Genomic DNA, 12,153 nt, shown 5'->3' on the forward strand with positions numbered 1-12,153 from the left:
CCAACCCACTAAGTGACACATTTAATCACACAAAGGCTTCTGAAATGGGCTGAAAGTAAATGGGATATTTTACCACTTCCTGTCCAGGTGCTAAGAAAACTAATGACAGTCTAACTCTGTTCACCTTGAATTATGAAGTCAAGCTTAAAGTAAATGACGTAAGATCATGTAATGACTACATTCACCATGAATTCATCTTTCTTTGATTTCCTTTAGAAATAGAGGTTGAATAGACTGGAGCAACTATACCTTCCTAGAGGTTTGTGATATCCATTTAGTGTATCTATTCACTGCTGCTTATTCGGGTCAAAGTGAAGTCAACACATCCTTTTTTACAGCCATTCCTTCCAGCTCCCCCTGAAGGATCCTGATGCTTTCACATGCCAGGTGGGTCAGCCCCAAGGGTCTCCTCCCAGTTGGACATGCCAAAGTGTCTCCATAGAGAGGCTTCCAGTCAGCATCTTGGTCAGATGCCCAAACCAACCCAAACGGGCTCTTTTTAATGCAAACTGGCTCCTTTAAATGCACAGCTAGCTAAATTGGACATGATGGAACACTTCCAGAGGAGGGCATCATCAGATTTTCAAACCAACTGACTGGGCAGTGGGATTGTGGAGTCATGTCAGCCATTTGCATGCACTGTCAACACCTGGGAGTTAGGGGGGATGGCTGAGGCAAAGATAGACTAGTAAATCAGCATGCAATGGAGGACAACACAGCATACATTATAGGAATAAAGCAGATATGCTATCCTGAGGCTATTAAAATGGACACTTCGCACTCAATCAAACAGAACTGATCAAAACCTTTATGCAGCCTGGTTGTTATTCACAATGTGCTTGAAATATTGCTGCAAATGCTCACAGACTCACTGTAACTCTGCAAGGAATGGATTCCTCACCAATTGCGTATATAGGTGCTTGGGATGGCCCAAACTCCCATGAACCCTGCAGTATCCTTGCTAGAGTAAAACACAGACACTGATCCACTGTTTAACAACCAATACTCTTGAGTCTTCTTTCCAGCACCCTGACATAAGCTTTAATGGAAAGGATGAGCAGTGTGAGACCCCAGTAAACACCTCAAGACCATCCACCATCTGTTGCACCACTGGTGTTGTCCCCAGCCTCCATGCAACACTGAAGAGGCACTTTAACCAAGACTACCAAATTTCACCATCTAAGGATAACTCTCATCTATCTGGCACTTCATGGCTGCACAGTATTTTGACCACCTCAGTGACCTAGATCAGAAGGAAGGGAAAAGCTTCCCCTAGGATTCCCCACTCTGCCTCCACCGTGTTGAATGTTGCAGACATGACAAGATGTCCCAGATTTGGTGAGACATTGACACTATTTTGGGGTTTTGGTGCCCAGGAAATATTCAGTGTGTGAATGGCATTAGTGCTGCAGGATGATGATGGCAATTTAATTTACACTTCATGTCAGTGATTTTAAAGCTTAAATCCATAACTCTTGGCATTTCAGTAGCCTCTGCAGGAATAAGAGATGCTTGAAATTTGGGATAATCTCAACATTTTATCCCTCTCCAACTTCTTTTTCAGCCTTGATATAGATATAGACATTCTATTATCTATTAATATGGACAACAACAACAGCTTCCATTCTAATCATAAACAGATTCTCTAAAAACACTAAACACTCAGTTTTAGTGGTGAAATGTGGTGGCTACTGTGTTAACTCTCTGAAAAAGAGCTTTTTAAGTCAGAATCCTCTAAGATTTAGCACAGCATTAGGAGTCATGATGAGACATCTCCAGTGGCCAGACATTTTCAGTTGGACATGACATTTGCTTCTTTGAGGTTTCATGGCACAGAAGTACTGAAGTCTTTGAAATGCCAAGGGGACAGTGGATGGGGCATTTGAACAGCTGGACTCCTTTTGAATACAATGACTTGGAGTGTGTCTTAGAGTCAAAATCTGAATAATATCCTTGATGGCAAAACACAAAACAAGTTAATTTAATGGACATTGAAGTCATTGTCCATTGAAATGACATACAGTTTATGTTTACAGTCCTAAAGGGGTAAAATAGACAAACCACAAGAGAGACAAAATGCATCAGAAGATAGGGACAAATTTTGTCCCAGGAAGTATGTCAGGTATTAAACATTTTTCCAGTTGTACACTAGACAGGTATGCTGACGCTTGAGGCAGTGAAGCAGCTGAGAGAGGGGTAATAAGACGGAGACATGAAAGTAAGAGGGAAGTGGGAACACACAGTAGCATGCTGAGGAGGTTGTGGAGATGCAAGGGGTAGTACTGTACCTCTGTTGCCAGTGACTCTGCGGTCTGAGGCGTGGGTGCCTAATAGTGCAGTAGGATCTGGAGGGATGGGATGTAGGGGGGGAGTGGTGGATGGAGGCAGGGTGGTGGGGGCGTCTGGTGGAGTGGATAGACAGACACATACATACGAAAATAATACAAGAACAACAACAACAACAAAAATGAAACCACATGGTGGCAGTTAGATATTTAAAAAGAGCAACACAAACTGGTCAAAGGCAAAAGATTATATGGTGATGGGAAACAAAAAAAGAGCAAAGATTCTCACTAATTCAGAAAGAATATGTATTTGTATCTAAAAACGAAATATTCTGCTGTGTGAACCTTCAGTGACCTGCTGAGTAGCTGCTGAATTAAAGCCTCTCATATGATTGACTCTTAATGACTGTCTTTGGGGCAGTGTCACAGTTTTGTGTTAACTATTATGTATATTATATATTGTATAGAGTACATACTATATACTGTATAGAGACAGAAGGCTACAATTCATAAATAGCACATGTTCAACAATGAAAATACAAGGGTTGATTTAGGCTATATTCAGACTTTTTCCACATGGTTGGAGAAAAGAGCAATGCAATATGAACTTAAAGTGTAATGGTAATGTTGGCTGATATCTGTGAAGACATCCTACACTGGGAACCCCTCACCATGTGAAAGGGAAATTGGATTACACCAAATGATGACAGTAATCTGACAAATGATCAGTGCCAATTATTAATGTTTGCAAGGGCGATTTCAGGAAAAGGTAGCCAAGCCATCATTGCCATGCACTGTTTTTGATTTCTTTCTACAGGATAATAGTAAAAGTGCTTTAACCAAGGCAGTGTTTCTCACTGTCACATGTTAAAGCAACAGGAAAAGTGGGGCTGAAACATTGTGTGACAAAGTTAATGAGGTTACACTACCACCTTGGCTTTTATGTTTATGTCACTCTGCTTTTTATAGTGAGCTAGAGGCTTTTAATTGGCTGAGTTACTCTTTCTCAGGGCCAACTGTCCTGCATGTCTCGGTGACATTTCAGTCTTAGTGTGAATCACTAAGCAGCTAAGTGCATGTCTTCAGGAAAGAGGGAAGAGAGAAAATGTCTCCTCTTTGGAGGGGAACCATTAAAAAGGTATTTTCCGAGAATTATGGCAGCAATTGTGAAAGGCTAAAAGGTGTGCTAATCACTAATGAAGGGTAGGAACAGACTGGGTGCCATTTCAAAAGAACAAGTAATGAATCTGGATAGGACTCTTTGACCCTCCCATACCCAATTGCCTTTTTTGTGGAGAAGAATTTGTCAGTTTAATAACATCACTGTCATTAGGTGCATTGGTTATTCTTGTTGTTACATTCAGCTGGCATTTGGAGGAACCGTTGCACACAGACACCATGGCATAGCATGGGACAAGCACACAAATTAAACCTCCCCAAACTATACACGCACTGCAATTAAGTAAGGGGTTAGTGGGGGACTGAATAGGAAGTGTAAATCTCAGAAACACAGCATGTGATGAAACTTTAAAGGTTTAATTAATAAGCAGACATGATAGATCCATTTGAGTGGACCAATAAATCATTTAGATGATTCTAATTAACATCTGTTTGTAATTCTGGTAATTTAACCAGCATGAATATCAGATTCAGACATGGGTAGGCAACACTTAAACTTCTAAGCCAAACTGTATGTGAATATTTTTTGGTTTGTAAAAGATCTTTAAATAATATATGCATACCAGTAGCAGTGGCTACTATGTGGGATGAGTAATAAAATCAGCAATATAGTGTGACAACAACATTACTAGTCAGAAGAAATTGGTTTTGAGTTGTGTAACATTGGGATTTCACCTTGTTCTTTGTTTGTAATTTTAATTAACACACTACTACACAAGCCAAGATGAATTTAGAAGATTACATTATATTTATATGACGTTCACAGTCTTATCTTGATAAATGGATATATTGAAGTACTTGACTGTCCATGTCATCATTTGTGTAATGGCTTGGCTTAAATCAGATCCTTCTGAGAGTCTCTTGTTGGAGAAATAAATAACCCATATGCATTATTCCTGTTTTGTAATCAACAGTTCAACTTGGCCAGCAAACTTACGCCTCCACCTGAAGAGCCGTGGACAGTGGACCCACACATTGTTCTGTTCAAGTTTATTTTATATTATACTTTTCATATGCACATGGCTGCAAGGGTGAAGTTGTAGCATTTTATTATTATTATTTTTTAAACATTCCTGACTCCAGAGGTTTTCACAGGTTGCTGTGGTCTTGTCTACAGCCCATAGAAACCTCCTCCTGAACCACAGATAGTAATCTTGTTTGCATCCTTCATCGGCTCCACATCTGGTTATTACTATAATCCCATCAAGGATATTCAAGAACATATTAAAAATCACTCTAGCTCTGGAAAAGCATAGCTGCCGGCACCTGAGAAGTTTATTCTCTCATGTTTTTCATTGGATTAGGTCTGCTTTTAAATAAGAGAGCAAATGAAACACCCCCCAAGGTGCATGTAATAATAATAATGTAATATTTTATTGATTCACTTAGGGAAATTCCATTTTGCCTCCAGTTGTATGGTTTCTCTGGCCAAAAACTACCTGCCTTTTTGTCTCTATTCATACACTGTCTAAGCTCCAAAAACAGAGAGAAAAGAGATGTGTCACTGCTCTGGCCTTTTTTTTTTTTTAAGCATTATTACTTAATGCCGAGAGACAAATGGCAGTGGAGAAACGGAAGAGAGGAAGAGCTATCTGTTTTCCCTGACACTGAGTCCCTTTATCCTCCACCTCCTCTGGCGTTACTAGGAATTACTTATCCTTCCTGGTTATATTCCTGACAACACAGCACTAAATTCTGCCTCCCTCACACATTTCCCTCCTAGTGTGCATGTGTGAGTGAGAAAGTGTGGGTCTATGTGTGTGGAGGATCTGGGACACAGGTTTATTTAAGGAAAGGCGTTGGTGGCATTTGTGTCACCTGAGGCCCTTATTCTCCCTGTGAGAGATGGTACCACTAATCACTTTTAGCACTGATACAGTATGCAGATCAGGAGGTATTATAATGCTAGTTTTGCAATGGAGTTTGGGGCTTGTGCCTGTGAGGTTCATACTTTGCAGTATTTATATGTAGCCTTGTTGTGTCCAAGGCATCCTCTTTTCCTCCGCTTTTTTCTCCCTTTCCATGGCCTTCATCTGTCAGTAGTGTCAAATAATTGATGAGGAGCTCTCACTGTTTCTTTACCTTTGCACATGATAACATGAAACATGATTACCCACACAACAGCCTTTCCTCTGAACTCACCATAGACGTAGAGTACATATTCAGCACTGCTGGTCCCTAGGTGGTTGCTGGCTTCGCAGCGGTAGGTGCCATTGTCTGTCTTGTTGAGTGAAGTAAAGGTGAGCTCCCTCCCCTCTACAATCATCCTGTCCAGGTCAGGAAGTTCACCGCCATCCTTTGTCCACATCACAGGATCTGGCCTGGGAGGTAAGAGGATGTGAAAGAGAAACAAGGTGTGCCACGTTTACCCATCTGAAGCATTATATTTAAAGGCTGACATCAACCCACATAGAATTTGAGTGACTTACGAAGGGTTTCCTTTGGACACACACTCCAGCTTCAAGTACTGACCCTCCTGAGGGACTGCAAGAGAGTGGATGATCTCCACACGTGGAGCATCTAGGAGAGACAGTGAGGAGAATTTTAAAATGAAATTGAAATATGATTGTGACAAACTCTGATAAAATATAACATGATATATCATCATCATATATCAAGATTATTATCACAGTTTAAACACAGTACATAGTGATTTTCATGGATGATAAAACATGACATTTTGACCCAGACCAGCTTGATATTGTTTGACAAAAATGCCTGTAAATGTAATGTAAAAAAGGAAATAATGGAAACACTGCAAGGAAAAAATCTACAACTCTAAAATAATAAAATTGTAAACAGTGCTACAAATATGGGTTTTATTAGGTTGAACGGCAGACCATTTGGGTACTTCCTTTTTCAAGTATGTCTTTTTCTCTTACAGATAGGTGTGTTTGAGTGTGTGCATGTCTTTGCGTGAGCACTCACAGTGGACCTCCAGTACTTCAGTGGCCTGCTGCGGTGTCTGTGTGAGTGCCACATGGTCCACTCTGCAGGTGTAGGCCACTCCATCATCATTTCTGTCCACATGCAGCTGCAGAGAGCTCCGTACTGTAAATGTCTTCCCACTTGCGTTCACCTCTTTGGCACCTTTGGAGAGAGTTGCACACTGTCAGAGATACAGAGCACATTTATCTTGCAAGGCGTGGTGGTCACACAGTAACGTGATGCTTCTGTGTTCAGTGTCACTTAAGTCCTGCATTAGTAAGAGCCAGACTCCACCAGAGTCTATACATATGGACAAGGGCCTATGATGCAACACAACAAGCACAGTACTTTTAAACTGATACCGGTTATGTCTTCATCATGATGCAAAATTCTGAAAAATGCTACAGTAGAGTATTGGAGTCCAGCTCTTTATGAGCATCAAAACATGTATTTTCAGGAGCACTGACTCTACAAGAATGTCCAATACTGCATGTGGGAGACGGACTGCAACCACATCCATACACACGTCTCACCTACAGCCTTCAAATTACGACTTTCACATCCTCTCCAAGAAACCAGCTGATTTTCAAATCACATCCACAAATGCATCGGATAAAAAGTAAACCGGGGAACTGCAACAGATCATGAGAATATTTTTTCAGTAGACATCCATATTTAGCTGATCTCTGCCCCACTATTAAAGCTGAAATCACTTTGTTGTCTGTGCACCGCAGCGCACATCCTGATCACACGTCTCCCTGGATGCTGCTTTGGTATGCCTACATGGCCAACTCTGGTCAGGGCTCTAACAAAACCCAGCTCACTCACCTCCTGGTTGGAGCGTTTTAGAGTTTAATGTGTATATTTACACTGTAGGCCTTTTGGCCTCACCTGCTGTCTCTGCTGGCAGTTTCCTCGGCTTTGCTGCTCCCACACAATGTCTAAATCTCTCTATCTAAAACACTTTCATGCACTTCAGTTCTCCCTCCAATCCTTCTATCTGACAACCATTTCCAGCCTCGCTGGGACAAAAACATTACAAGGGCCAATCACACATTTGGCAATAACTTCAATCAGCCTTGTAGCAAATGGTCATTATGCACAGTCCACTCCATCTGTACAATCTGCTCTCAGAGCTATCCCTGAAACACCTGCCTTGTAATCCCAACCAGACAGCTGATCCACCTCTTCATGCCCATCAACAGCCCAATCATAGCCAAAGCGGTGAAGAATTCAGCTTTCTCAAATTATCTACCTGATGTCCTGAAATTTGGCATACTCCTTCATCACATCACTCCATCTTTTTGCTCCATTTGCCTCCTGAATGATACAGGCCTTAGAGCCAAATGTGTTTGATTACAGTGCCATGACCAGCACTCATGACACCAATTTTTGATCACCACACGAGTGTCCTTGAAATCTTACTGCCTCATGATTGATCATCATCCTTGAAAGCCAAGATGCCAAGTAGGTAGAGCGGCCATTCTAACCGGAAGGTCACAAAGTTGACTTCCACACCACTGACTTCTTCCATCCTCGTCAAACTGTCCTCAAGCTCGACACTACCCGGTTGAGGTGCCCTGTGCACTGTTCAGATGACCATAGTTTCATTACAACACAGAATGGCAGTCTGGTACTAGACTGAGACCTTGCTGGCATGTTATGAATTCTTGCTTTTCTACAAATTCCTAGTACTTGGGGAGATAGAATATCTATATTTGGGAAACTTCAATCTCCTCTATAGTGATCCTGTGCGAACCCATACCTAAGTAATTTTAGAACTGTGGCTGTGTTGAGGCGACAGATCACATTTGACGACGTTTGCCAATTTCTAATGAAGCCTCAGCCTACACATAGGACATAAATGTTCTCCTAAACTCAGAAGCTGTTAAGTAGGTGTCGTGTAATACAAATGACCGTCCTCTTAGAGACCAGATGCTCTTATCTAAGCCAGTGGTCCTGCAACAACTCACCGCTGCCAGATTTGCCTTTACCCACTGGCTGTTTTACAACTTAACTGGTTCAACGTATCCACCTCCAAGTAGGTATTTTTTTAACATATTCTTCTTCTCAATCACATCTGTTCAACCAGTCTTTTGGGGGTGGTAAGTCTGCTCACATCATGCCGGCAGCAAGTATTTTAAATCATATCAAGCCTGTTCATCCACACTCCTACAAGGTTTTTCTTTTTCAGAGGAGAAAAGAAATCACTTATATACTGTCTTCAGCTGTCCAGGCTTATCTCTGCATTCAGGTGTTGCCCTGCTTTGTGAAATCACGTCCCTCTTTTCCTGCATTCTCACCATTGCAAATTCAAGGAAGCATCAGTGTACAGTATGTACTATCGCTCTATCATGCTGGCCGCCCTTGTTTGTATCTCTTAAATAGACTGTTTACGCTCCATATCCTTCTCTCCTCTGTGCTCATCTGCTCCACTTTCTAAGCATCCCACCCCACTGTCTCCTCTCCCTCTCCATTCTGCCAATCAACTATTCTGCTCAGTCACTTTCCCCCAGCCGAAGCAATGAGCCCGCCTCCCCTAGAGAAGAATGAGTGACAGGTCTGCAGCTTTAGTAACATCCATCTGCACAACAGGAGAGAGGCAAAATGGCTGGATTTCTTCACACAAAAAAGAAATTGCAGGAGACAAAGGAGAGTGGAAAAGAGTGGAGTGCTCGAGAGAGAGGACAATGAATTTCTAATATTATGGCCAGCTTTAGCAGTTGCAAACATTCTTCTACCATCTCTATTAGTTTTGCCAGCAGGTCCTCATACACTGCCTCTCCTCTATGTGTCTTTGACAGTCAAACATGTCTCTCTCATTCTATCTTCTGCCCAAGAAGGTTTCTTCCTTAGATATACTACGTATTTTCAAAGTCACCCTTACTTTATCCTTCTTTTTGTCTGTCTCCTCTGTTATCCTGTTACTATTTCCATGTTATTGTTGAGATTAGTTTTCACAAATTTCCTGAACTTACACCAAAGAAAGGTTCAATTATATACTGACTCCATTTCAAAAAGACTATATTAGATGTTTTTTAATCAGACAGCTGTCTCAGATTTTTCTGTATTTTTGCCTTAGCATCAGTTAAAAAAAAAAAAAAAAAGTTAAATCAAAATATTATAATGCTATGCCTGAATAACCGAATGAATCATACTGAATTGCACAGTTTGATTGTGCTTATATGTTATGCTCTGGAGGACAAGTATTGAAGTACTTTCATCAATGTGATAGGCACTCAGCGATGCCCCTGTATCAACCTAATGTTCTGTCTGTACTCAAAGATTCCTGTAGATGCGCTCCACACTGGAAAAAAACTACAGGAGAGATCAAGAAACTCACTTTCGATATTATTCTGTTGTGTGATCTAAGCGTCTGGACTGATTTAGATTCTTGTCTTGTGGCAATTTTAATGGACTCTGATTGCTTCTGTAGGATTCAGGACAAGAGCACTACAAAAACTGACTTGCTCGCACAAACTTTGGTTCATTAATATCATTATTCGGTCCAAAGTCTTCTAAGATCCACTTTGAGAACATAATAATAGTTGTCTAGCCCCTAATAGTACCTCATTGTTAAAGTCTGTCAGTCCGCATGGACCTCTGCACTGTTGTATGTGTGTGTAGGCACACGAGTGTGTGCACACGTGTGTGTATGTGAGTGAAGGTATAATTGGTCTACAAATATCTTATCAGCAGCTGACATACATCTCAGACTAGTCAATCCAAAAAAAAAAAAAGGAATCATATGCCAGTCAGTCTCATACCACTCATATTGTATATGTAGGATAATATGGTGACTTTGCAGATGAAGAATCTGAATAATCCTGCTATCACTATTAGAGCTCATATCAAACTAAAAAAAGTAAGACAGAATCTTAAATGGGGGACAGGTGTTCTTTTCTGTTGCAGCTCTCGTATGTGATTTAGGATAAGACACTAAAATAAGTGTCATAAAATATCAAAATATAACTACTGCAGGATAAAGACTACATTATTGTGTAGCACACTCATACCTACAGTACATAATCATCAGATTTTGATTAGAGTTTTTATATAAGAGTTAAAAAACATGTATAAATTCTCTTCGCAATATTCTCATTTTAACTATAAGAAAACAAAAAAAAGAATCTTCTTTAAGCTCTTGGGCCTGTCACTATATGGTATGTACAGTATATCCATTTTAAGTGCCGGCAGCAACCCCATGTGGATTGTCTAAAACTGCCATCTCACATTATACTGTTATTGCATCTCTTGCACTGATATTTTATGTCTACTCACTGCTGCACCACTTTTCATTGACAGAATTTTCTTTTTTTTTTGAGTAAGATGCAGCATTTTAGGGTATAATTTTGATATGGGCAAAAACCTAGCTACCTACTGAAAGAGGGAAAATATAAAAGCTTGTCACAGCAAGTCCTTACTCACACTGGATGTTAGCATTGGCAGGGAAGGACAAACTGTTTTGTTTGTTTTTAAATTACATTTTAAACTGTTTTTGTCTTGTTTTTCAAATAGGAAAAAAATCACCATTCTGCCATATTCACCTGTGGTGCCTCTCCTTCACAAAAAGCCTGGCAGTACTTGGCTGTGACTGCGTCACAGTGTTCTGTGGGTGGGTGCTCGGGGCTCTGCATCATTGGTGTGAGCCAAGACAGTGCCTCAGAGGATTAGAAATGGAAATGACAGGCGTAAAAAATGTGAGAATCTGACCCTTTTATGCCATTTCACAGGAGAGAGGGACAACCCAAGAAAAGAGGATGGAGGGATCGACAAGACAGACAGAGGAGGACTGCTGGGGTGGGGAAGGAATCATCAACAACAGCGACAGAGCTGACTAATCCTGGCAGCAGGGGTCCGAGGGCTGACTCAACATACCCTGAACTGCATCCCATATGAGATTTAAAACAATTTGCTCAAGCAAAAACAATGTAAACTCATCTGTGGGTTTGGGTGAGGATAATCAAAATATATAGCAGCACAAAACACTAATTTAAATACAATAAAATTCACAATGCAAACAGAAAAAATATGTTGCCAGATGAATACCTAATCTGTGTGCTTTCCTTTGCCTGTCGGATGCACTGCAGAGCAATGGGTATGACTAAACTTTAAAACAAGAACACTAATACACAGCAGGCTTCAGCTCCAGTAAGGTGCAGAGATGATATTTTGTGCCCTCCACTATCTTCTCGCTTTTTCTGGCTACTGTGAAGTGTTCAGGGAGCTGAGCCTGTCGGCAGCCTGCAGACATCCTAACTTGTCTGAGAACTGTCGTACCAGCTTGACTCTTCGCTTAACTGACGGGTCACTATGACCAGGGAGCACTTTTAAATGTTACGAGACTTTCTATCAGCGGCTGGCAGACCCGTATCATAATGTCCTTTCTGACATGAAACTCCCTATGCATTCACAGCTCACAAGTGTCTACTGTGGATTCATGGAGACGATTTTCCACTCCTAAAAGGAGAGGTCTGGTTGGTCTCTGTGCCCTGGCATTTAAAGCCGGACAGGTGCTCCACCTCCAGGATGTTGCTCTTAATGGGCCTAGACAGTGGGTGTAGCAATCTGCTCTCCTCTTTTTTCACCACAGTGCTCAAGTCCAAGTCTGTTAACTTGATCATACACTCTTATGCTACCAGAGACTGAGGATAGATCAGATACACTTCTTCATGGGAACATTCAATCAAGGTGATATAAGTTTAAAGAAAGAAAGAAAGTAGAAGTGGTGTATGACATATTTGTGCTCAATAAAGTTCTG

At 41.0% G+C, this 12,153-nt stretch overlaps 1 protein-coding gene across 3 annotated transcripts in view; it reads right to left on the minus strand.

The window, feature by feature from the left end:
* The window catches only part of cadm2a (cell adhesion molecule 2a), a 195,206-nt gene that overhangs the window by 17,022 nt on the left and 166,031 nt on the right, over positions 1-12,153 (minus strand). For 2 of the 3 annotated variants that reach the window (XM_018691985.2, XM_018691984.2), the window contains 4 exons: positions 6,393-6,554; positions 5,894-5,984; positions 5,607-5,785; positions 2,289-2,402 (listed from right to left, as the gene is read on the minus strand). In XM_018691985.2, coding sequence (XP_018547501.1) covers positions 2,289-2,402; positions 5,607-5,785; positions 5,894-5,984; positions 6,393-6,554 — 546 coding nt within the window. The remainder of the gene's footprint in view (positions 1-2,288; positions 2,403-5,606; positions 5,786-5,893; positions 5,985-6,392; positions 6,555-12,153) is intronic. The other variant, XM_018691986.2, reaches the window with a different exon arrangement.

This window comes from Lates calcarifer, linkage group LG20, assembly GCF_001640805.2.
Source record: "Lates calcarifer isolate ASB-BC8 linkage group LG20, TLL_Latcal_v3, whole genome shotgun sequence".
In the NCBI taxonomy this organism is placed as follows: Eukaryota; Metazoa; Chordata; class Actinopteri; family Centropomidae; genus Lates; species Lates calcarifer.